At 36.9% G+C, this 27848-nt stretch overlaps 2 protein-coding genes and 1 long non-coding RNA gene across 7 annotated transcripts in view; 2 read left to right on the top strand and 1 right to left on the bottom strand.

The window, feature by feature from the left end:
* The window catches only part of kif18a (kinesin family member 18A), a 45385-nt gene extending 36262 nt beyond the window's left edge, over window positions 1–9123 (top strand). For both annotated transcript variants that reach the window (XM_073906277.1, NM_200239.1), the window contains 5 exon segments: window positions 1432–1491; window positions 7471–7819; window positions 7911–8003; window positions 8102–8211; window positions 8788–9123. In XM_073906277.1, the coding sequence (XP_073762378.1) occupies window positions 1432–1491; window positions 7471–7819; window positions 7911–8003; window positions 8102–8211; window positions 8788–8927 (752 nt within the window). In that variant the 3' untranslated portion in view covers window positions 8928–9123.
* Window positions 1065–27848, bottom strand: part of LOC103911387 (uncharacterized) — a 54004-nt gene continuing 27220 nt past the window's right edge. Inside the window, exon 5 of one of the 4 annotated variants that reach the window (XR_012383336.1) lies at window positions 1065–2047. This is a non-coding gene — a long non-coding RNA (uncharacterized lncRNA). The remainder of the gene's footprint in view (window positions 2048–27848) is intronic. The other 3 variants (XR_001799907.4, XR_012383337.1, XR_012383335.1) reach the window with 3 other exon arrangements.
* bdnf (brain-derived neurotrophic factor) overlaps window positions 23343–27848 on the top strand; it is a 37570-nt gene continuing 33064 nt past the window's right edge. The window contains exon 1 of the mRNA XM_073907048.1: window positions 23343–24427. Coding sequence (XP_073763149.1) covers window positions 24278–24427 — 150 coding nt within the window. The 5' untranslated portion in view covers window positions 23343–24277. The remainder of the gene's footprint in view (window positions 24428–27848) is intronic.

Below are 27848 nucleotides of genomic sequence, written 5' to 3'. Positions count from 1 at the left end.
TTATACATTAATAATTTTACTAAATAATAATAAAAATGTAATTAAATATTATAATTTTTTATTATTATTTATTTATTACAAAACACACACACATATTTATATTTATATATATATATATATATATATATATATATATATATATATATATATATATATACACACACACACACACACACACACCATCAATTCAGGCCACGAAGATACTGTATTAATTCAGAACTCAAATCAGTCAGAAATACTATATTTTATGTCATAAAACTTATATTAAGTTCAGAATTCTCTAACTATTAAAAACATTTTATTTGTACACACTCTGTTTTTTGTATATACTGTGACTCTTTTGTTGTTATTGCAATAATAAAATAAACAAAATAATAATTAATTGAGATGCTTTATATATACAGTTACCGTCAGAATTATTAGCCTCCCTAAATTATTCTCCCCCGTATTTATTTTTTCCCTATTTTCTGTTTAACAAAAAAGATTTTTTTCAACACATTTCTAAACATAATAGTTTCAATAAATCATTTCTAATAACTGATTTTTTTTTATCTTTGCCATGATGACAGTAAATAATATTTGACTAGATATTTTTCAAGACACTTCTATACAGCTTAAAGTGACATTTAAACGATGGTTTGTTCTGTAGACTATCAGAAAAAAAATATATTGCTTAAAGGGGCTAATAATTTTGAGCTTAAAATGGAATAAAAAAAATAATAAAACTGTTTTTTTTCTACTCAAAATGAAAACAAAAAAGACATTCTCCAGAAGAAAAAATATTATCAGACATACTGTGAAAATTTCCTTACTCTGTTAAACATCATTTGGGAAATATTTGAAAAAGAAAAAAAAATCAAACGGGGCTAATAATTCTAACTTTAAAGATAGATAGATAGATAGATAGATGGATAGATAGATAGATAGATAGATAGATAGATAGATAGATAGATAGATGGATGGATGGATGGATGGATGGATGGATGGATGGATGGATGGATGGATGGATGGATCCGTATGAATAATAACCACCTTTATACATTTATTTGTCATCAATTTAAGTAAGATATGTTTATTTCAGTGTATTTATTACAAAACAAGTACCTCTGTGTGATTAGCAGGAGATCTATTTGTCTCCTCTTTCCTTTTTTTCTGAATATCTACAGCTGAGAAAATATTCCAGAAGATAATGTCAGTAAACTTCCTGAGCCGTCTCATTTCTATGGCACAGCCACCTCATAGTGATCTCATTTTATGTCTGCCTCGTGATTTACCATTCTCCATGTCAGTGTAATGTGATCTGCCTTGTCTGAACGTTGACAGATGTATGCGTCTTGATTTAAGATGCATTTAGTAGTTGTGTGATGTATATGGCGGACTGAACAAGAAGGACCAGTGCAGTTGAATAACAGTGCGTTTCTTCTCACTCAGGCTCCGAGAAACAGACACGACGAACCTCACAGCGGCTCAGACCAACACACTCATCAAAAGGTAACTCATCTCTGTCTCCCCATGGTCGGCTTCAACAAACTCTGCTTAAGTCATCAATCCAGCTGCCCGACTCTGTCACATTGCTCACACTGACAGCCCATGTGTGTGTGTTGCACAACTGTAAAGGCTCTCTTTTAAAATGCAGCATTGTTTACAATGGTCTTTCTTTTAATGTCAGTCATTTGTCATTCTCCTTGTAAGCAACAAAATTAAATAGTAATAGCTTCACTATCTCAAATCATGTCAGTTCATTAAAAATAAAAAAATGAAATTGACAGTTTTACTGCCATATGAATCGGTTTATTTCAGCTTTAAAACAAAGAGACTTGTTTGACATTCTCCATACTGACTGAATGAAATACAAAAACAAGCATTTGCTGGATGAGGGGTGGTGGGAGAAAGGGGAAAAGGAAGAGGGAAAGCTTTGGGAAATTGAAGCAGTGGTGAGTTATTGCTCAGTAAATGGAGAGTAATGATATTTGCTGCAGAACAGGTGTTCCTCATTTGATTGAGACACGCTGTGGGAAATACACACATTTCAGGAAAATACAGAAACCTGCAAAGAAGAAAAAGAGGGGAGTGGGGGAAAACAGACGGATATTGTTAGGAATTACATTTGGACGACATATCGTAAACCTCTGCATCGATAGCATTGCGAATATTTTGCATTGTTGAACATCGTCTTTATTAGAAACAAATTTTCGCTTGTCTATAATTCGTCAGTTTTGACAAGGAGATTGAGGTTTTTCTGTTGTTTACTTTTTTCTTTTTCACCCCACGTCCAATGGTTGTTTACATTTGAATGATTCATTTCAAACACCATATGGGACTTGACCAGGTCAGGACAGTATAAAAGTGGATTTTAGTAAAAGGAAGTGGAGCTCTTTTGAAAACGATGAATGATTTTGTTTGCTGCCTCAAACAAAATGTTAAATGCTCTGCATGTTTCTTGCAAAAAAAAAAATGGTGTGCAGGTTTAATGAGTCCACTGGGGTGGGGGAAATCGTATTTACAAGTTCCCAGACTGTTCCCTGAGCATTTCTGAGGACGAACTAGTCACTGGTTCTACAAGGTTTCTGTTAGCCAGTTAGTAAATATACATTTTTTTATTACAAGCACCAAATGAAGCATTTATTTCTTATGAACACGTTTGAATTCAAACTGTCCCTGTTCATTTCTGCCTGCTTCCTAAATGTGATGCACCATTTTAGATTCACATCAAAATTAATTTGCCACTTTTTTGTTTATTTCTTTTCCATATTTTCATTATTTTCAAGGTTTGCAGATTATTTTCAAGTTTTGTTAGCGTTCATTGAGTAGGAAATAAGAGCTGCACTCGGTTAGTCCTGCCCTGCGTCCCCTGTTTTAAAGACAATAGAGATGCAGCCCTGTCTGCAGGAGCTGAAAGGGATCCAGAGATTGAAAGAGAGGGTTATGAATGAACCTCCGCCCCACCCCCACCATCGACGCGCTTCATGACGATACCATCTCTGCACTCGTGCTCAAGTGCTCGCTGGAGAGAGGGAGCGAGTGCGTGAAAGGGTGGAAAATAGTGATGGAATAGAGGACAGAAGCAGGAGGGGTCACGTGTCGCTCCTGCCTCTCCGACTTAAGTCTGCGCTCTGTTTCTTTCCACACGCCTTCCTTTCTTCCTCTCATCGCCTTTTCATGTTTTTGTCTACGCTCTCCTCGTTTTATAATCAATCAATCAATCTTTCCATCTCCATTGTCTGTCTCTCTTCCTCACCTCTCCATCTACGTCTAGCCTCTTTCAGCGGCGCCGACCCTCTGCCCTTCCGAATTTCATTCATAAAACCATGGCTCGGTGCGGGGAGGGGGGGCGAGCTATTACATATAGTATGAAGCGCTCCTGGATTGGGCGAGGACGATTCTGCAATAAAAAGAGAGCAAGCAATGAGAGAGCGAGAGCCAGGCGACCCTAATCCGCAGTGGCTTCCTCCAGAAATAGCGCCTCATGCATGTTTTAATCCCACCAGCCAAAAATACGCCACCCAGAGCACTCTGCCACCAATTACTGATCGCACCTATTCCTCTGCCTCCGCTCTGGGCCATACATCACTGTCTGCCGCCCATCCACTGTTTCTGTGTGCATGTGTTTTTTTATTTTCTTCATCCCGTTTTGTCACCTGATCACCCCGCACCTCTCAAATGAAGTTAAGCATTTGGTGCTTCGGGAGGCCGTCGAAGCAATGCACATTGGAATGAGAGTTTCAAACTTTTCTTTTGCTAAATAAGTGAGTATAGTTAGTCATTAACAGGATGTCAGGTCCTCTCCCATGCAGTCCAGATTTCTGAGAATCAGCACTGACTCAGAGCGAAGGAGAGATGGCCGAGTGTCAACAGTTTAACCAGCAGGATCTCTGAAGCATCGCCATTGGTCAAGAACGCTTAAGATGCAGCCGCAGTGTCTCTCTCTCTCTCTCCCTCGCTTTTCTGCATGGTGTGAGTCAGTGCGCGGCCAGACTGCGACGTGCTCCGGCATACTCCGCCACTCAATATCCAACGTCAGACCCCTCCAACAGCTTCCTGGAGCCTCCCTTGCCTTCCCCACCCACATACACCTACCAGCACACACATACACACGTACTGTCTGTCTCGAACCTGCTCTTTAACGACATGTCGCTCTTGGTGTGCTCACGAGACAAGCGTGGATGAATTGCTCACTGTTGTATGAGTAAATAATGTTTGTGTGTTTGCATCAGCGATGTAAACTTCAAGCGTTGCTTGTGAGCTATACGTGTCCAGGAATCTGCCTCACAAATCAGATGATGACAACAACACTGAGTAATAATATTACATAGCAGTTACTTGTGTTGAGAAAGCTTCGTTTAATCACTTGTCCCTTTTATTTTATGAATTTGTTACTGTATATATACAGTATTCTGTAAAATCAATGTATACTGGAATCTGGTAAAATATACACTCGCTGGTCACTTTATAAGGTACACATGTCCAGCTACTTGTTAACGCAAATTTCTAAACCTCCAATATAGAGCTGCACAATTAATTGTAAAAAGATCACGATCTCGATTCTTTCCCCTAGACGATCTTAATCCAGCATTTCTACGATTCTGTCAATCATATTTTCAAGTTTAGCAGAGAAGCAAAAGTGGCTCACAAGTCTTCACATTGTTTTACATACGTTGTTCAGCAACGGTGACCCTTCCAAATGATGGTGAAAGAGTCACATACCCCAAAAATGTCATTTCTGTCTTTATGTAATTTATTTGCAACCGCAAAATCACACGTGACATGAGCTGATCACAGTGATCACAGAATCTACTTTAGTGAACAGAACCTGCATAAGCTGCGAATAACAGGTAATTAAGTTGTAAATAACATTCAGTTTGTGGCAGAGTGATCGTTTGGGAAACGCTCTTAGCAGTGAAAACGAATCCGAAAGCGAACACAGCAAGACATAGCTGACAGATTCCAGCTCAAAAAGTATCCAAAACCCGCCGAAATATAGAAATACCTGCCCAGTCTTTTGTGTTCACAAAATCACGTCAGTGACAGATTTTAAGCAGAAAATGACAGACTGTAAGCATATGTCTCAAACATAATAATTCAACATCAGAACTATCATCAGCATTAATGACCAGGACAAATCTTAAGTCTGTTCAAGTTCAACATTCCAAGTCTAAACAAAATTTAACCAACAGTACAGATACACAAAGCCTATTTTACCACATGTTTGAGAATAACAATAATAATAGCCCACTCATATTAACCTTTTTTTTTTTTTTTTTTTAACCATCTACAGAATCTTGTCAAAATCGTGATCTTTATTTTAGGCAAAAAAATCGCGATTCTCATTTTAGCCAGAATCGTGCAGCTCTACTCCAATCACATGGCAACAACTCAATGCATTTAGGCATGTAGACATGGTCAAGACAATCTGCAGCAGTTGAAATCGAGCATCAGAATGGGGAAGAAAGGTGATTTAAGCAACTTGAAGTGTGGCATTGTTGTTGGTGTATATAGAAGAGCATCTCTGTACACACAACATGTCAAACCTTGGAAGAGTTACAGCAGAAGACCACACCAGGTGCCACTCCTGTCAGCTAAAAACAGGAAACTGAGGCAACAATTCACACAGGCTCACCAAAATTGGACAATAGAAGATTGAAAAAACGTTGCCTGGTCTGAGTCTCAATTTCTGCTGCTACATTCGCATAGTAGGTCAGTATTTATCGTCAACAACATGAAAGCATGGATCCATGCTGCCTTGTATTAACAGTTAAGGCTGGTGGTGGTGGTGTAATGGTGTGGGGAATACTTTCTTGGCATACTTTGGACCCATTAGTACCAATTGAGCATCATGTCAGTGCCATGTCTACCAGAGTATTGTTGCAGACCATGTCTGTCGCTTTGACCACAGTGAACCAGTCTTCTAATGGCTACTTCTAACAGGATGACACCATGTCATAAAGCATGAATCATCTCAGACTGGTCTCATGAACATGACAATGAGTTCACTGTACTCAAATGGCCTGCACAGTCACCAGATCCTCAATCCAATAAAGCACCTTTGGTATGTTGTGAAACGGGAGATTCACATCATGGATGTGCAGCCAACAAATCTGCTGCAACTGCGTGATGCTGACATGTCAATATGAACCAAAATCTCTAAGGAATTTTTTCCAGTACCTTGTTAAACCTATTGACCTTACTCTTCAATGCGGAACTGCACTCGTTTTTGCAATTGTTCTATAACTCCCGATTCAGTTGCCTATAAGAGAAAGGACTAGGAATAATGAACAGCAGAAAACGATCAAACTACTTCCTCTACAAACAAGTATTAGCATGACTATACACACAAAGTAGGATAACATGATAAGAAAATATCGGTTTGCAACTTCAAGCAGCGTAACAAGCCGTTTTAACATCTTAAAATGAATGTCAGTGAATGAGACAGAAAGTCTCGAGCCAAAATGATTAAAATGGCTGCGCTCGCTTATACACTGAGAATAAGGTGAATACCACGAAGGATTAAGGCAGTTCTGAAGGCAAAAGTGGGTCCAACCTGGTACTAGTAAGGTGTACCTAATAAAGTGGTCAGCACACACACACACACACACTGGTAAAATTTTTAACTTTTGTTTGTATTTAGTGTTTAATTTGTGTTACGAAACAGCTCATTTCCTGTCTGCCTCTCCAAATGTATGCACTTTTTTATATTCTCTGTCTTTCTGCTTATCCATCCATCTCCATTTATCTATCTCTCTGTCTTCCATCTAAATAGTCTACAAATATTCAGCTCTCCATCCAATCTTGTCTGTTTATCTTTCTGTCAATTCATCTATTCAATAATTATAGACTGTATATTGTCTATCTGGTCTATCCATCAATCACCCATCACTATGTTTGTATATTCAGTATAATTGTTTAAATATCTATCATCAACTTGTAATTCAGCCCGTCTGTATACATGCATATACATGCCAGTCAATAAATCTACCCATCCACTTTTATCTGTCTATCCTTCTATCTCATCTCTCTCAATCCATCTGCTGTTTTATCAGTCTGTCTATCCACACATGCAACTGTATACATTTGTCTGTCTGTCCATCCATCTATCCAAATGTATATCTCGTCTAACTTCATCACTGTCCATATGTCTGTCCAACCAGTGGTAGATTTGTCCGTTTATACAACTGAATGCATGTCTGTCTATCCTTCTATTCTGACTATCAGTCTACGCGTTCATTGAATTATGTGTGTATCCAATTGTATATCTGTCTATCCATCTGTTTCTATCCATCGGTCAGTCATTCTGTTTGTGCATCTATATATACGTCTTGTTTAAATTAGTTTTAAACATTTCTGATGACAATGGTGTTGACGTTCTGGCTTTGATTTAGAATCGATCAACCACATTGATTATTTATCAAAACTAAAAGAATTCTGCCCATTTGGTTGAGTATTTTTTTTTTTTTTGCTTTCTGTCTATTTCAGACTGTGGTCCTCATCATCAGGTGGCAGAAGCTGAAGGTGTTCTTAAAAAACCCATCAGGAGGAAGCTGTCGGTTTCTCCTGCAAAACTAGATGGAGATGGTCCTGTGCTGTCCCATCACCCACCCGACCTTCAGGATGTCCTGAGACAGGAGGGCATGTTTCCACTGCAATTCACTCCTGAGGGACAGCCACACACCTCCAGCATCTTTGATCCAAACTCCACGATTGACATCGGTCACATTGAAGACCCAACAGGTGCTAATGCCACCATCATTTTGTCACCTGAAGACCCCGGTCGCTCAACACTCCAGGCATTACGTGCAAACAACGCAAACAAGCCAGCTAATAGGTACCACATCCCGTAAAAACAACATCTGTTGTAAGCACGATTTAAAGTTTGGGCTGCTGTGAATAAGTTTTCACCCCCATTTGGTTTCTAGGTTGGAGATCCCATCACTGTTAGACCTGCGAAGATCTAAACCGTCCTACATGGCCATGACATCAGCCGCACAGGGCAAGCGCAAGCTCAACTGGTGTGTGTCAGAGAAAATCATGCCTCATTGACATTTGCACTCTTGGTGTTTTCCAAAATCTCACTTTTTTTTTTTTTTTTTTTGTTTGCTTGTATCAGTTCCAGCATTGGGAAAGAAGACAGTTCTCAGGCCATGGCGGCGGCCCCCAAACGCATTAAGAGAGATCCCTGCGAGGCATCCAAACCACTGCGAATTCGACGGTTAGGAGGTTTGTATGCAATTCTCAAAGCAGAAAAAGAAACTGGTTATCCTTTGCGGACTCTCATTTGTATCTTGGAAGTGGAACATAAGCGTCTCTCATTATATTCCATTTATGAAGTCCTCACATAATCCATTATGTTTGGTAAAGTATTGTAATAGTGTAATGGGCGGACCGGCTGACAGCTGTGAAAGAATGTCAGGCGCACAGCCAGAATCTCCTCCTCCCACTCCCTATGGCTCTGGTGCTTTCTTTCTCCTTAGTAATATAATGCCACGAGTTGGCTGAATTTACCCCAATTTTATAAAGTAATAAGCCACTAGGGGCCGTACATTACAGCCCTTTTTGGCCAAGTCTGTGCGCTGTTGTTAGGCACAAGTGCTTTTATTTAAATGAAATGACCACAGTAGTGTATAAATAAGTAGGGCTTTCATTTGGTTAAAATGTATACTAATAATATATAAAACCTTTACATATGAGCAGCCTTTTTTGAACTACTGTTTCAAGTCTTTTATGCTAGATGTAAAAAAAAAAATTGTCCTTATTATAATCTTTATTCCTTCTGTTTTCTTCTACTGCATCTAGTATCATCAGAAAACGAGCCAAGCCGAAGAGTAGTCCGGAGCGTGTCTGAGGGAAACCTTCATCAGCTCGGCCGGCGTAAACACATGTTGAGCTCAATGGGACCCGCTGCTCTCTTTAAAAAAGTCACCAAGAGGATGTGAGCTTTTAGCTAAATTTTAAAGACGTTGATTTCTCATGCACTGAGCTTATGTAGAAAAGATGTACAAAGTTTTTTTTTTTTTTAATTGCTTGAGGAACTGCTATTTGGGCTTTATTGTTTTTAGAAAAATGATTTGTTTAATGTTAACTTTTTTCCTCTTTTAAAATGTTTAAATAAAAAAAACATTGAAAAAGCCACTTTTTTATCAGCTGTTTCGTAATTAATAGGCTACAGATGATTAGAAATGTACTGATCCTGTATTATTTATTGTTCACATATAGGAGTAATGCACATTTGGATATTCTTAAAAAAATAGACCATTTGTGGCCTTCTTAATTACAAAGAAGAGTCATAAAGATCATTGATTTTTAAACGTGCTTGTATCGTAATGTAGCTGTTGGCCTTTAACAGTTAGGGATGGACAATATATCTTCGGCCATATCGATATCTGCAAATAAATGCTATTTTTAATGTTATCATTATCGGCCCGATATGAAAATTATTATTTGTATATTTGTACATGTGAACATTTGAGCTGGTTTTAGTTCTTAGTTATTTCATTTTTAATTTTATTAAAAATATATTTATCATTAATTAACTAATTTTATGCAGTCAGGTTGCGTCTTAATTTGCTATATAAAGAAAATGAATTTATTTTTGGCATGCTGATTTTTTAAATCATGAATATAGGTCTATATAATCACCTTGCAATTTTAAAGTTTCATTTACTTTTTTTTTTTTTTTGCTTTAAAGAGGCTATTTTAAGGTCATTTCAAACTTAAATGAGGTATTTAAAATACAATAAAATGTTTACTGTATAAAAATTACCATTTTAAAAAAGTTTATATTTATCGGCTTTTGTATGTTTGTTATCAGCCACAAAATCGTAAGTTATTGGTTATTGATATAGGCCAAAAAATCCATATCGCTGCATCCCAAATTATAACTGACATAGTCCTTTGTAACATTTGCAGCTACACAGCAAAATCCAATAGTTCAGGTCCAACTACACACGTTCTCAGCACATTTTCCATTCATCTTCACCCTAACTATTTTCCAGGGCCGTTCAGTCATCTTGTTCATTGCTGATTTGCAGGCCTTTATAGTGTGTTCATAGCTATTGAGTTCAGCTCAGCAGGAAAAAATGGAGAATGAGACTGGTCGTCCACCTCGGTCCATTTCCTGTATGCCATCTGTCTGAACCGAAAGAAAATTGAGCCTCCTGTTAGGAGTGTGAATGCTCAAACTCTTTAAAACATCCCACAGCACAACCTCCCATAGAGGTCCCATAGACCTGTGTAAATGCTTTGGTTTAGCTGTAAGAGTTTGGTAAGAGCAAACTGTGTCATAAATGCATCTTCTAAGCTGTCAGATTAATTGGTGTTTTGGGTTGTTTTTACATTTGAGAGATAATCAAAACTACAGTGAGAAGCTCTGCTGGTTCTAACATCATGCCGGAGGAATTAACAGTAATCAATTCTGTTAATGAGGCTATTATTAACAGATAATGATGTAACACGCCTACAGGCAGATGTACTGAGCTCATGGCATCCAGAACAGGACATCCATAAAGTTCTGCCTGATTGGGCTAAAAAAAGAAACATCGCATCGGTGTTATCAAATGCATTGTATTGCAAATAAATTAAATGTTCAAGTATGATAATGACCGCCCATCTGTACAGACTCTTGTTTTGAATAGACTGTTATACATATGATTATACATCAGTGAGGCAAAACATGATTACCAGCCTAATACACTGTTGGTGCGCAGCGCATTGCTAGAACAGGGCTGTCCTGGCTATGCATGCCTCTGAAATACCTGTGAAGGTGCACTGTGGTTTATCTGGTTCCAAGGCATTAGCCAAGGATCCTTCAAAGGATCCTTATGCCTCTTTCACACTACAAGCCACTTGCAGTGGCAAAGTGACAAGTGACCAATCATTTCATCGAAGAGCGAGCGACTTCCGGCGACCTCCCTCTATGTTAACGTCAGCGACCGTTGGCGACCAGGTTGGGGGTGTGACAAGCGATGCAACATACTTAAGAATCCTTTACCTTATGCAAATAAAGTGATTTTCTTGAGTAACTGCCAATAGGAGCACCAGTAGAGGTTATGTGATCCTCTCAGCTCGCTCAGAAGCCGGTATTATTCTCTGTGCTGTATAGACCTACACAGACTTGCGTTTGCAGCAGATCGCCACTCAGAGTGACAGGCAGCTACAAAGTTGCTGCTAGTTTGAATGAGGCACAATGCTAATTATACACCTAAATCGGCCTTTAAGGCTCATACACACCGGGACACTTTTCGTTTGCGTTTATCCTCAGCGTTTTCAAGACGTTTTTTCGGATTCCATTTTTCCGGATTCCGTTTTTACGGATTTTCACTGCTGTTGAGCAGAAGAGTATGCAAATCACTCCTTGACGTTAGATGGTGCTACCCAAATTTAAGCTTCTGATACCCCCTTGTATCACAGAAGGAGAACACAAAGTTGACATGCTTGTTATGGATGGTCAAGTAGCAGCTACAGCTCTAGCGATGAAGAAATGATTATTGTTGATAATAAGCAGCTCCGCGTTTATATCGCCTCTGGACATCTTCTTCAATGTGAGCTCGCATTGACAGTTTTGCGCATGAGCACCTCCAAGTGCCGTTTACTGAAACTTAAGCAACTCCGTGCACATGAACAAAAGTGCCAACCTGATTGGTGGAGAAAAAAACGTGCATGAGGCGTTTCTTTAAAAATAACGCTTTTACGCCTGGTGTTTTGTGCGTTGGTGTGCACGATCACATTGACGCCCTTTATTTAGTCACGAGGCGTTAAACGTCGAAGGAAAACGCGAGCAAAAAACGTCTCAGTGTGCATTAGGGTTGTAACGGTATGAATTTTTCACGGTATGATAATCGTCTAAAACAATACCACGGTTTGACGGTTTCGCGGTATACGGTATGTTACAAATGTTACAAAATAATAGAACAGTGAAGCAAATTTGACTTTTTCCAAATAATATATTTTTAGTTACTATAAACAACACCACTTACAATGAACAAATAAAAATAAGAAAATAATAAATAATGTGTCAAAGTCCAAATAAAGTCCAAATAAACATGGTGCAAATCCTCAGTAAAAAATAGATATAAATATTTACTATACTATAAATAGTTACATAACGAAACTAGATTCAATATGGAACATCCTTAGGTTTTATGTGCCAGCATGGATATGGTTGTCTATCGATATGGATTTGGATATGGTTGTCTGCAATGCAGACAAACAGCTGCATCTTCATTTGCGTCTTTTGAAAACAGCAAGAGCAGCAGTTCGTCTTTGCTGTGTCACTGTTTTGTCATGTTTCTGTGCTGCTGTGCATGCAAAAGTACTTAGTATGAGAATTATTTCATGCAAAACTTTTTTTTTTTTGCGTTTTATTTAGCCGCGCATAAATGTATGCCTATCTCTCATTCCGTGTTGTTCAAAAAGCTTGGTCCACAAACAAAAGCGAAACCTATACTTATTGGTTGTGATATAGCGAGTTTGAACCAATCTGGGCATGGAGGAGGGACAATGCATCAATGTATCATGTCTGATTTGTCCGGAGACACAGTGACGAGCGTTTCTTTGTCAAATCAGCGTTGTCAAATGTTGATGACGTAACCGCACTGATTCCGGAGCCTCTGAAAGTCCGCGAATGTTATGTGATACAGCACTAGAAAGCTAAGATTCTCTTCTTTATGCCAATCTTTGAATTGTATGAATCGGATCAGCGGATCAAAAGTTATTAAACATTTAAGAGCAATACTTATTTTTAGCCGCGGGCGGCTGTCTCGGTCTTTAAGGGTTAAAACCGTTGATATGCAATTGTTCATGGTATGTTAATCGTGCACGTTCAAATCGTGGTAAACCGTCATACCGGTATATTGTTACAACCCTAGTGTGCATGGGCCTTTAAGATGTCATGTCTTGGCTGTGTATTTAAAAAGAGAGCTTACTCGGTTGTTGTTTCATGTGCAAATGACGATTATCTGTAGACCAAAAGTAACTGCCGCTGAATCTAGCTCCATACTTTTGGTACCATACTGTTGTGCTTGGTACCATTAAGAAAGGTTTGAAATGGTATGTTAATGCTATGTTTAATGTTATGGTTTACTACTGTGGTAGTAATGACAGCAGAAACAGACATAAGTGCGTACCATACAGTGCGAAACAGTACTGCTCAGTGGAAAGAAGCAGTGACAACACACAGGGATTCAGGATCTGTAGGATACAATCCATTATTCTGACAGTGAACATTCGAGAGCAATCTGCACAAATCAGTCAACTTCTGTCCAGTTTGGCCAATAGGAAGAGTTGGGGCGTGGCTATTGCAGCAGCAGGCTGAGCCAGAGGGTGTTTAGCCAGTGTGGAATCATGCCTATTGATAATTCAGATTCACTCATTGGAGTTCAGGCCAAAATTTGAAGACTATGCAGAGACAGACAATGGGGTAAAACAAGGATGAACACTGGCAGTACTTTTATACGCTTCTTTTTAAAGGTTCCATGAAATCAAAAGTATCACTATTAATCGTTTTTAGGATATCTATAAGCTAGAGTGCCTCAAAACTGACAAAATTCCCGTTTAGAAGATATCAAACTCATATAAAGATGTAAAGCTTGTAGTTTGTCACTTCCACCTAAATGGATGAAGTTTTATTCACGTCACCTCACACTACAGTTTCTCATCACATCATAAACAATCAAATGCTCTCTAGTATCTGACATGTCTCCTTTAAAGCCTGTTCTCGACAAGTAGGCTAAATTCAAGTCCTTCGCAATTGTTAGTTCTTTTCTATTAATCCCTATATACGATAATATTTACTACACAAAAGGGCATATTATGTTTACGGGGCATTTGCAAAGTTTGTTTGTTAGTCTGCTTGTTTTTGTAATTTCACTAGGTGACACCAGTAGCACAGAAGCGACACCTTTAAGCATTGTTCTAATAAAAGCAAGGCAAGTTTATTTATATAGCACATTTCATACACAATGGCAATTTAAAGTGCTTTACGGAAACAAAAATTGAATAAACTATTCATTCATTCATTTTCTTGTCAGCTTAGTTCCTTTATTAATCCGGGGTCGCCACAGCGGAATGAACCACCAACTTGTCCAGCAAGTTTTTACGCAGCGGATGCCCTTCCAGCCACAACCCATCTCTGGGAAACATCCACACACTCACACACACTCATACACTACGAACAATTTAGCCTTCCCAATTCACCTGTACCGCATGTCTTTGGACTGTGGGGGAAACCGGAGCACCCGGAGGAAACCCACGCGAAGGCAGGGAGAACATGCAAACTCCACACAGAAACGCCAACTGAGCCGAGGTTCGACCCAGCGACCTTCTTGCTGTAAGACGACAACACTACCTACTGCGCCACTGCCTCGGCAAAATAAACTATAAGAAATAAATTTAAAAATGATATAACAGAATAAAATGTTTTAAAACAGGTAATAAAAGAATGATAAATAAAAAAAGACAATAGTGTGATCTGTCGGACATAGGACAGTTGTCATTCAGTAAAGGCACAGCTAAACAGATGTGTTTTCAGTCTTGATTTGAATGTGCCTGATGTTGGAGCACATCTGATCATTTCTGGAAGCTGATTCCAGTAGCGAGGGTGTAGTAGCTGAAGGCTGATTCACCCTACTTTGACTAAATATTTGGAATTTGATTCTAGTGATCTAAAGATCTTTAGAGCTACTCTATAACAGAATAAACCATAATAGTCCTAACAGAGGAAAATAAAGTAACACCAGCAGCACCGAAACACTCCTGGCAACGCCCTTCTTAACACCTGGAACATTAGTTAGGCTTTACTGCTTTCTCTAGAGTTTTGAATGTGACATAATCCAATTTACAATAGTTTTTTTACATCATGCAATGTTTGTTAACACAGTTTTAATGGGTGGACCACCTGACAGCTGTGAAGCAATGTCAAGCACAAGGCCAAAACCGCATGATCTGCTCCTCCTACTCCAAATCTCTCTCTTTCTCTCCCGCCATTATCGCTTGAATGAAACTATTTTATATTGAGCAGTTGGTATTACATTTGCAGGCATTTTGGGTTACTGTGTTATCAGTGGAGAATAAGCCAGGCCTGATGTTTGAGGAGACCACCCTTCAACTTTTTCTCTGAATGCCCAAATCAGGGCAGAGACGGATGAGCTTTAAAACAAATATATTGCTAACAGAATGTAGGAGGAATCCAGAACTCAGCATGTATGTGCTGAAATACAGTATTCTAGTACCTTCTTTCATGTACTGAGCTCAATGGAAAACAAATAAAACATGCATCTTTTATTTTAAGACTCTGTTTACGATTTAAATGCGCTTTTTTTATAATTCATTTCAACTATGTAGTCTGTATTTATTTATAAAATAAGTTAAAAGCACTGATTTGGCAAACTCTACTGTTTACCAGCTAGAATTGATCACTGGTGGGGCACACTATTGTTGACCATTTTGATTCGCAGACTAAACAGTAATGAGATACTTAGTTGCTGCTTTCATACTCTCACAGCCAAACATTACAAATGTTAAACATGGAATCTGACACTCACCTCCCCCTTTTTGAGTCTCTTAAGCATCAATTTCTACTATGAACCATAGAGAAATTATAATGCCCATAATATCTCTTCATATCAGTACTACTTTCAAATCAGTTTAATAACTGAGACTTTTCTAGCAGAGGGTTATTGAGTGCTTTGTTTACCAGTTAGCTCAAGTACGCATCAAGAAAACATGAGCACAGACACTCCCTCTGTATTCCAGTCTCCGTTCCTCCCTCTCTCTCTCTCTCATTCACAAAAATTCTACACTAAGCTTTTTTCCCTGCCTTTTTTTTCTGAAACGGGAAGGCTGTGACTAAAGTTTATTAACTTGCTCAGAGCCAATAGGCTGACAGCTGTGTTTCCAACATTACCCAATGAGATTGAGTGAGAGGTTGGAGGTGAATGTTGCTTAGCAACTGCAGGTAGAATGGGATCACGTTGAAGTCATTGTCTTATCAGAGGGCCTCCTGAGACTTCACATAGATTGTTTTGTGATTTAACTGGTTAAAGATGCATGTGTAAAATATTTCAAAAGCCCTCAAGTCTGACTTTTATAGGATTAAAATAACCCTATTATGGGTTTTTGACAATGACCTTACTTGTAGTGTGTAACACAGCTCTAAGTGAAAAGAAATATTCAGCTAAGGCTTAAACCTAAAAGTGCAAAGTGTTTAAAACTATTCATTCATCAATGAAAGAGTCGACTTATAGTGCTTCAAATGAATTGCCTTGATAACGAGTCTTTAGCCATTTTGGCGTGATGTCGATATGAAACATAAGCCCCGCCCAATTGTTGTGCGCGCAAACCAGGGAAAATTAAAACCTGCAGCCCACAAACACAGTAGCAAATAAAAAGAGGAAGACAAACAGATCCCAGTTGAATCAAGTCATGAATACACTGCGTAGCTGGACATGAGGGAAAGTTAGTGTTATTTTCTCTACCCAAAGATGAATCTGTGAAGAGTCAATGGTTGAGGTTTATTTTTGCAAAGATACCTCAGCATTATAGCCCAGCCTGTGCTGTTCTTGTCATTTTACTGACGCATGCTTTTGAAATCTACATGCTTACAACGGGGGTTTCATCGGACGTTTGTTAAAGGATGGATCAGAAAAGACAACTAATGTATGAGACTTTGTCAGAGCTCGACAGGAACTTTATCAGTACACAGCTTATGGATCAGTTTCTTCCTCCATTTCAAAAGTGTAAGCAAATGGTTGCCCTTTGTTTTCTCTAGTTTGCAAATGATGTATTTAATTGTGTTTTGTTACTTGTAACCGCTTGTCCTGTATCAGGTTACCTCTTCATATTTTTATGAAGAGGTAACCTGATTAGTTTTTGGATTTAGTTTTTGGATTTAAATGCATTTGTGAGCTCATGATCTACTGCCGTTTGCCGTTGCTATGGCCATTGTTAGCTGTTCTTACACATGTGAAGCGGTCAAGGTTCAGAGTAGTTTAGCTGTTGCCGCTTTGCTCCAAGAATGGAGCAATATGCTGGTGTTTAACTGCACTGCATTAATGCACTCATACACACACAAAAATCTGGGAGACTAGGGGGGATTAGGTTCGGGGGTGAGGTGTCTGAATAACATTATTGAGAACCGGTTACTGTGTACTGTGGGGTTAGAGAGTTAACTACTATGAAGCTTGTTTCGGGCGGCCGCTGCAATCGGATCCTATACCAGTGTTGGCGACCTGGGGGTTTCACAGGCCGTACCAAAATGCTGAGGACTGGGGGCTGGTTGAAATTACGGGAGTTTTCCAGGATAAATAACAAAATGGTTGAGTGGCTGAAGAAATACGGGAGACTGCCAGGAAAAAATAGCGTGTTGGCAGGTATGCTTACACATACACTATGCACTCTGACTGCTTCAATATTGCTGATAAGCTGTGCAGGGAATTTCACTCTGCCTCAATCTGAACACTGTCGACCAATCGCAACAGGCGGTCATCGATCCAATCAGTGCAGATTAGCTTCGCGCTAAGGAGCGGTTTGAAAACAAATGAATCGCTGAATTCATATGGGAGTCGCTGCGATAATTAGGTAAAAACAAATGCATATTATAAGACCATGAAAGTGTCTTTTGAGCTTGCATGCCAATCAGCATGTTGTTGGAGACCCTTAAAACCAAAATATTATTCTTTTTAATGTATAACAGGGGCTCTACAATTTTTTTTTTATTTGTTTAATTAGAGTTTCTGCAGTTGTAATTATCATTTCAAAGAGCTCACTAATGAAGTTGTGTCTGAAAGTAGAGGTGGTGTGGGGGAAATTGTATTATAATTTTACAACATTCAAATATAAAAAAAAAGATTTAGCCAAAAAGGGATACTTCAATTTAGCCATGTTTTAAACTGTTTTTCTTTCACCCCAAAATGAAAATTCTGTTTTATATCGTACTCAAAAATTTATCTTCAAAGCACAAAAAAACATTCTTCATCAATCTATTAATAATATTCATCAAACTTTGAAATATTCATAGAGAGAAAGCAAAGAAGGTCAAGGTGCTCCAGGATTGTCCAGCCCAGTCACCAGAAATGAAGGTTATTGAGCATGTCTGAGGTAAGATGAAGGAGGTGGCATTAAAGATTAATGCAAAGAATTTTGATAAATTGAAGACTTTTGTCAAAGCAAAGTCAGACTTTACTGTCCTAATAAAAAAATTAAAAATCAAGGTATGATCATACTTTATTTTGGTAAAATAAGCGTAATCTAGAGGCCTTTGCCTTTCATATAAGCCACTTCTGATTCCAAATGATAAAATAGAAGTCAAATTATTATTTGTTGTTCCTAAAACTTGGATAGGGTACAAGACTTTTTCCAGGTAGTGTACTCTGACATGATAGGCTACCATTAATTATGCTAATTTCAATTCAAAGTAAACTAGCATTCAGCAATAAGAGTTTTCTTTAATGTGTTTGAGAAAGGGAATCAAATGCTATCTGATTAGAAGTATATTTGTGTTCTGAAGATGTCTTCGGAGCTACTTGATGATGTGAAAATGACACCCCAATCTTCATTTGAGAATGATCAAACCTTTTTAAGAAACAACAAGAAACAGGAGGAGGACTTATGATGAAGATAGATTGATGAATATAGAAAAAACTTTCGGGTGGGCGCTTTTCCAGAATTGGAAAGCAGGCTGCTCCTTGTGTTTTAGTGACAGGTGAATGGCCTGACACAGACTAACACACCTTCGCCACAGAGTAAACAAACACACACACACACACTATGCCTCCTACAAAACAGCACAGCCTCTCTCCCCCACCAGCCGGATCACATCACACATGCCACGCTTTAATACCCGGCTAATTACAGACTGTACTACCAACCTCTGAGAGAGAGAAAAAGAGAGCTCTGATAATTCCCTGAACAAACCTTTGCTCCTACATATTACTACATCTGACCATACTTTTGAGTTATATTGTACAGCTACACAGTTGTAGTCAGAATTATTTGGCCACTTTTGAGAGATAAAGGACCACTTTTTGTTTTGAGTCATATTTAGGGGTGTGGAAATGCCCACTGAATAAAAACCTGTCACAAAACGTAACCATGCGTCATTCATTTACAAACGTCTTTAAAAGTCTACAACTTGAAGGATTTGATATCCCTAATTATCTGTTAGCAAAACATAAAGAACATCAGTTGGAAATGTATATAGATGCAGACTTGTTTTCAGGCAGGCTGGTTAAGATTGCTGCACGCTTGACACCTGGAAATCCTGTATATTTAAACCAATCAGAGGAGGACAGAAGGAAGTGAAGTGTTTTCTGAAAAGTGCCATATGCATCAGTCGTTTAGCCACAGGTCCATGGGCGATGCTTGGCATGACGTCTGAGGCTAAGACTACGTTAAAACAACCAAGGATTTTTTATAGTGAAGTACAAAAACACATTTGATTGATCTTGTTTGTGAATATTACCCTTATTTTTCTTTCATGTAAAAATATATATTTTTAAATGATGCATAATTTTGACTACATGAAGCTAAGTATATAGTATTAAAAAGTAGAACTGAAGTTTTTGAATTGTTTTAGCATTGCTCATCCTTTTTGTTACCTTTAAATAAGAAAAAAAGCTTTAAAATATATATCATAATGCATTAAACTAAAAGAAAAAAAAAAACACGATGCACCATTAATGAAGTTTTAAAAAAAGGCTTGGCATGGCTCATCGTATCACCTTCTTATACTTAATCTCTTATTGTAACATAATCTTTTAATCTAACCATCGACTCCTAAACTTCTAATATCTTATTAATGTAAAAAAGCAACAATTTGAAAGTCCTAATCAGATGGTAAAGTGTGTTGAGGTGAACCGGTGCAGGAACAAAAGGAATGCACTGTTTAAAATTAAAAAGACAAATAAGCTGAATCTTCAAGGCAATCTGAAGGTGAAAGCAACGGGGAGGAAGAAAAGAAATAGCAGGATGATAATAGTTGAAACCTGAAAGGATGAAGATAATGAATAAGTGAGATTTGATTAGCAGGAACACCTGAGACTGGCCCAGAAATAGAGGCTGACTCAATAATGGCCTCAACAGGAGTTGCAGAAAATGCCCATGATAGCAACGAGTATTCAGAGAACTAGCAAGAACAAAGGCTATATATATATATATATATATATATATATATATATATATATTGGTGGCACAGTAGGTAGCACTGTCGCCTCACAGCAAGAAGGTCACTTGTTCGAGTCTCAGCTGGGTCAAGTGACATTTCTGTGTGGAGTTTGTATGTTCTTCCTGTGTTAGAGTGGGTTTTCTCCGGGGGCTCCGGTTTCCCCAACAAGTCCAAGACGTGCTGTAGGTGAACTGGGTAAGCTAAATTGGCTGTAGTGTTTGTGTGTGAATGAGAGTGTATGGGTGTTTCCCAGTGATGGGTTGCAGCTGGAAGGGTATCCGCTGCATAAAACATATGCTGGATAAGTTGGCGGTTCATTAAGCTGTGGCGACCCCTCATTAATAAAGGGACTAAGCCGAAATTAAATTGAATGAGTGAATGAATATAAATACTTGACAGAGCAAGAAATGTTTCACAGTATTTACAATAATGTTTTTTTTTTATTTTGGAGAAAGTCTGATTTGGTTTATTTTGGCTAAAATTAAGGCAGTTTTAATTTAAAAATATATTTTTTGAGGTCAGTATTATTTTATTTTATTATTTCAATCAGAGAAAAGTACTTGAGGTAAGTTATTTTGATTTGATAAACATTGATTTATGGTTACAAAAATAGAAACAAATAAAGAACGTTTAAACTCATTTTAATGTAAAGAATTTACAAAATATGTTTTTAATTGTATGTTTTCTTGCTTTTAATCAACTTGTTTATTTAATATTTTAAATACACTCAGTGGTCAAATTGTAAATAAATAGATCTAAATGTATTTTTAATTTGAGAAAATGCTTTTTAATAACCACCAACCATTAACAATCTTAAGCATGTAATATTTAAGAAAACCGTGAAATTAAAAGGGACAGTTAATTATCAGACAATGTAAGTCATTGACTACCAGCAACTGTTTGATTGACTAAATATAAATGTACCTTTTTATATACACTTTGTTTACCTTATGTGGTCTAACTACATGAGCTTCTTTATATAAACTGAAATAATATTATTAAGAATATCTTACAATCAGTTTAAAACAACAAAACTCCTCGTTTGGTCAATCGTCGCTGTTTATAAGTCATACATTTTAGAACTTTAATCTTTAATTTGCATGATAAGTTTTACATTACACACACTGTTGTTAATGTAAAGGGGATGGTACTGCTAACACTTACATGCATCAAACTTCAAAGCTTTATTCATATCTATGATGTTTTATTACAGGGGAATTTGTTCATGAATATTTTGCCCAATTATTTACATTTTATTCTACCAAAGTTTGTAAAAAATTTAATTTTTGTGGCTGTTGAAAGTATTTTCTTACTTAAGGAGTAACAAAAAGAAATTCACAAAATCCCCTCTATAAAAACAATGTCAAAAATATAATTTTAAACATGACTTCATCCAACGTTTAGATTTTTGTGCTCGACACAAATATAAATTAGCACATTTTCAATTTAATTATGCCTCATTTGCATATTTAAACACCAATTTAGACACATTGTATTAAAGTGATAACGTTTACCTTATTGAAATATATATTTATATCCCATTTAATCACTAAAATGTAATCCTTTTAAACACTGCTGCATTAAAACTGCATGTAGGATCTGCATTGGGTTAAAGGTCATGAAATGAAATGCTGGTCTTTGTCTGCATGGAGCTCCTGCAGGGGCGGATTGATCATTATGCAAACCACAAGCAGGTGTGCCTGTAACAATCCTCATGATGCATTATCTGGTAGAAACTGGGTGAGTAATTATGAAATCGCTGCAAAAAGGACAATGGCTTGCTATATAAAGACAGTCTATGACTATATTAGAAAAGCCGGACACCAACAAAGTAATGTTGATGCAGATTAATCACCTTTTATTTCCTTTTGTAACCTCAATGCTGTGTTTACATGCATACAAAGTAAGAAAATGCTGAAAGTGAGAATTTCACTGTGTAAAGTTGATCTGATCTTGTAATAATTTCAAAGACTTCATTCTTCATAAATTCTAATAACATTTTATAGATTCTATATAAATTAATTAGGAAGAAATAAAATATGTTTTTAATACAAAAAGAAGCAAATAAATTAAACATTTAGCATGCAAAGTAGTTTGTGCATAATTTGCTAAGAAACAGTTGTCAGATTGAAATCTTGATTTCATTTCTTAAATTGCTCTGGAATAAAAATCATTTTTAAATACACCTAATAAAAGGAGTTTATTAAAAAATAGTCATAATTTTTTTTTGATGTTTCTCCATAAATTCTAGTTGAAAGTGTTGGCATAAAAAAGTATGTCAAAATAATAAAACATTTTTACAAATAAAATTGTGGATGACAAGTCAGAGAGTTTGTTCATGGACAATTTTATAGATAATATTTTATAGATATGTTGATGATTCTCCTTAAATTCCAATAGAAGACAATTTGGTAAGACTTTACTTAAAGGAGGTTTTTATAAGACTGTAATTAAACCTTCATTATTACAACACAAGTCATGAATATGAGTAAAATGTGCATGCATATGACAAAGTCACTAAGTGTCATTCACTCAGTTATGTCATTTTAAAATAAAGGTGATGTTGCTTGAGATATTTTTGTTAAGACCATTTGACATAAACATACATCATAAGTGACAGTCTTTTTCATACAAAATTAACATTATTAAGACAACATAACTTTTCATAAATCTGTAAACATGATTTTCATGAGGCCATTATGTCAGTGTCATGAATTCTACAGCAGCGTCATTATATATCTTGACCTCAAAGTTTTGACTGCCCACTTTTTCAGTAGTACAAAATAAATTTGTCATTTAATGTCATTAATATTAATGACACTGCCATAAACAAAACTGATAGTATTGACACTTTAAATGAGAAATTTTAATGACAAATTCACTTTGTCCCACTGAAAAAGTGGGCAGAAAATTATTCTTGACACAATTATAATGGCCTCATGGCAATCATGTTTATGACAGATTTATGACAAGTTTTGTTGTCTTGCTATTTTCAAGTTGTCATAGCAAGTGACAATTCATTTGCGTGACAATTAATGATAATGACATGCAATAAATCTCTTTCATATTCATTACATCATGATTATAAAAGTGTCACGACAGTCCTATGAACACACCCTTCACGTCAAGTGTAACCAAATATTTTTGCCATAATGACCAAGACTATTAAGACTTTTTTTTTTTTTTTCAAAATTCAGTTGTGGATAAACCAGTTTCTTCACACGCAAAATAATCAGAAAATCATTCATTCATTCATTTTCCTTCGGTTTAGTCGCCACAGCAGAATGAACCGCCAACTATTCCAGCATATGTTTTACACTGCAGATGCCCTTTCAGCCGCAACCCAGTACTGGGAACCACCCATACACACATATTCAAACACATATTCATACACTACGGCCAATTCGGTTCATTCAATTCACCTCTAGCGCATGTCTTTGGACTGTGTGGGAAACCAGAGCACCCGGAGGAACCCAATGCTACCACAGGGAGAACATGCAATCTCCACACAGAAATGCCAACTGACCCAGCTGGGACTTGAACCAGCGACCTTCTTGCTGTGAGGCAACAATGCTAACCGCTGAGCCACCATGCCACCTATAAATGGAATGATGAATTTATATTTATTGACTTATTTCTTCTTAAATCTTAAAGCTAAGGAATTAAAATAACAGTACTTTTATTCACAAAATAATTTCCCATTTTTACAAAACTGAATTGTGCTTGAAAAGCTGCATTGCTTGTTTCAAGAAACTTAATAAGACGCTAAATTTATGTTGAAATAATCAAAGAAAACGCAGATATGTTGACAAATCGAAGAACTTTTGCTGAAGTTTTTCTCAAACTCAAATCTCAGTATACTCTCAGAGAACTCTCATTGCTTTCTATGAGAAACAAGTGGAGATCTCATTAGAATCTCATTTGTGAATTTTCTTTCTCCACACGAGGAGCATCTATTATCGCAAAGACTGTGAGTGTCATATGAAGGATTATGAAACAGGAGTGTTTCAGCACACTAATTCCTAGCTTTCAGAGTGGAAAATATTCAAATAGATGGTATGGAAATCCTTGGATAAGCTAAGATTTGAAATGTAAAGCAGGGGACGTGGGAGAGCGACCCGATCCCTAATGCTCCCTGCAAGCTCCGCCACTCAGACGAATATCAAAAATTCCTGGAGCAGGGAGAGAATCTGCGGATCTGGCGCCTTTTCCGAAATCAGACCTAGTCAAATGGGACCACCGGTCCAACACTACATAGCAGCACAACACAGCATCGAGGTAAGACATTCGGACATTTTAGCATTCGGATGTAATCAGTAGTTTCTTTAGAGGTCACATACAGAAACAGATGCAAGGAAAAAACTTCAAGTTTGTCATTCAGCGATTTTCAGATAGAGAATAAGGAAAATGTTGCTGTTTTGATTGATCAATGTGTTGTCCGAGTGTAGCGAACACAAAGCTTGCAAGTAAAAAAGTTGTGTGGGTACATCACAGGGCAGCAAGAGGCCAAGCGCAGAGTGAAAACAATGCAGCTTCCATTCAAATATATTCAAACCAAAGCTGCAGAAACACCACAATATCCCATCGCATGACAGGTGATTGTATTCGGTGCATGGATCACCTGAAGGGCAAAAGTGGTGTGCGTAGTTATGATTACACTTTTATTGGTATACACAAACCTACAAAAAAACTACTATATAAATAATTTATATAAAAAAAAATATTATCTAATCCATTTTTTTCATTTATTTATTTATTTATTTTAATATATTCATGTATTTGTTGAGAGTTTAGGTGATGCTTTGTATTTAAGTACTAGTGATGATTTCTGTATTTACACTAATGGTCAAAAGTTTGGGGTCAGTAGGATTTTTAAATGTTTTAAAATAAGCATATCCTGTTTACCAAGGCTGCATTTATTCAATCAAAAATACAGTACAATTTGTGAAATGTTATTGCACTATAAAATAACTGTTCAAAAGTAGTTTATCATTTAATTTAATAAATTATTCTGTGATTTTATAAATTAATTTCAGCTTTATCACTCCAGTCCTCAGATTCACATGATCCTTCGGAAATAACTCTAATATTAATTATTATTATTACTATTATTATTATTATTATTATTAATATTTTTGTTATTAATGTTTGTAGTAATAAAAGCAATAATGACTAGAGTAATCATTTCATTTGAAACCATACAATAAGCAAGCAGTTATTTATTTTTTTATAAATATTGAAATTTTTTTTGCATTTAATAAATGTCGCCTTGATGAATGGAATCATTTTCTTGAGAAAAAAAAAACTGACCCTGAACCTTTGACCAGTAGTGTATATTTGGGTGATGAACCGTTTTTTTTTTTTTTTTTTGTTTTTTTTTATGTTTGTTTGTTTGTTTGTTTGTTTGTTTGTTTTTAGCTGTACTAAATTTTTCTTTCTTTATTTACTTATTTACTTTATTAAGGAGTTATTTGGGTATTTGAGTGGTGGTTTGGTAATGGGTGCTGATTAGTATTTCTTAAAATAAATTTTGAATTTATTATTATTATTTATAATAATTATCTAATTAAACTGACCACTTATTTTTTATAAACAGTTGATGAAGACTCGATGGTCTATTTTTTTTTTATATTTTCTGGAGCATTCATTTCAGTGTGCAGACATTTATTTATTTGCTTGTTTGCTATATTTGCCTTTTTTGTCTTAAAATCGAGCCTCTTTGTAAGATGTGCACACCTTTGTATTTTTGACTCTTACAATCTTAAATATATTAGTACTTTATTGGCATTAATGTGCTATATGCACAGCTAGTGCTTTTTAGCCAATGATGAAAGCTTAATGCGACTTTAATGTGAAATTATTTTTAATTTCATGAGGTTCCTTTTACAGCATCGATGCTGTGACATAATTACAATACATTCAGTTAAATAGACTTAAGCATCCATTTGGTTGTTAAAGCATAAAAAGAGACAAAAGACCGCTTAAGCTTGCAAAAGTTTCTTCATACTGAACAGACTTCTTTCAGTTTTGAAATTTGTCATTTAACATTTTTTAACAAGCCAGAATAGTTGATCAATGGCATCCCTGTAAAATCCAAGCTATTTTTAGGAGTCTAAGGTTGCTTGAAGAATCATTTGTAATAAACCGCAGGAGGAAAATGAGAAAGCGATGAAACTAAATTAGATCATTTTCTATGCTTATTTATATTATTCTTCCCACTCATGTACTCAATTTCCCTCCGGATTACAATGCTGATAAACTTGAGTGTACGTCTTGTACACTCTTTAAAATAAAGGTTCTTTATCAGCATAAACAGTTCCTGAAGCACCTTTTGATTCCACAATAGTTCCTTTAACTATGAGATTAGACTATGAAAGATGTTTTTTCTTTTCACCAAAGCATTCTTGGATGGTACTGAAAAGTGTTCCTCTATGGCATCGCCTCTTTGGTTTTTGCTGGCAAGTTTTTATTGAAGAGTGTTGGGGTCAATAGACAGAGTGAATGTATGGCACTGGTGTTGATGAGTCAGTGCCTGACGACCTCGCTCTTATTGTGAGGACACCTAAAGGCCGCCTATTGCGTTGCCATGGCATTCACATCAAACCATGGCTACAGCCTTATCCTGAGGGTGAACACGTCCTGAAGTTTGACAGTGAAATGAAAAACGGCATGTAATGTGGACTCTGGATTTGATTATTACCGCGGAGATCCTCTCTGAAGATTTGATGTTTTGTTGTGGTGTTCTCACCTATAGGGGTCATTCATTTTTTTGGTTGTTTGTGCAATACAGTTGACTGAGTCACAAAGGAGCGCTGTTGATTAGGTAACCCCTGGCGTCAGAATCCAAGGGCAAACGTTCATCCCGTCACGACGGGCTGACATTTGCAAAGGCTTGACGATAAACATTATCTGAAGAAGAAACATGTGCGAAAACGTTGTTAATGCGAACGCTCTTATAGGCTTTCTTTTGTCTTTCTCTCACTTTCTCTGCTGCCTTCTCTCCTCCTTTACCAAATATAGCCGTAGAATAATGAAAACAATATCCAGTTTATAACTGCAAGTTAGTAAGACACCCACTCTCATTTGCAGCGAGAGCAAATGACCCTGGGGATGAGTCATAACATCACTTTAAGGCTGTTTTATTCTCTCCTCACAAACACGGCAGAAATGCTGCATGCGTCCAGGTATCTTTGTGAGATATGTATGCGGTCAGATGGACAGATTGCATATCTGCCCCTCAATGCCCTTCCAAATCAAGCCTCTCTTTGAATGAAAGGCAGCTTTTTTACCCACTGGTAGTAAGATGAAGAGCTAATGAGAGACTTGCACGGCTCTTCCAGCCGATTAAACCTGCCATACAAGAAGCCTCAGATAGTGTTCACATTATTATTATGATTTTAGCATTTTTAATTGAAATAATAAATATATCCTGTCATCGTTATCATTTTTGGTCAAACTCTATTGACCTTATTCTTCAATGCGGAAGTGCGCTTGTTTTTGCAAATGTTTTAGAACTTCGGATTCAGTTATGAATGAAATGAGTAGAAATAAACGGCAAAAATGGTCAAACTACTTAGTCTACAAACAAGTGTTTGCATGACTAAACAGACAAAGTAGGATAATATTATAAGAAAAAATATCAGTTTGCAACCACGCAGCGGAACGATCTGTTTTTGATGACATCAGACATCTTGAGTCA

This window comes from Danio rerio, chromosome 7 (genome assembly GCF_049306965.1).
Source record: "Danio rerio strain Tuebingen ecotype United States chromosome 7, GRCz12tu, whole genome shotgun sequence".
Lineage (NCBI taxonomy): Eukaryota > Metazoa > Chordata > Actinopteri > Cypriniformes > Danionidae > Danio > Danio rerio.
The sequence above is the reverse complement of the archived record's forward strand: the minus strand, read 5'-3'. Positions and strand labels throughout refer to the sequence as shown.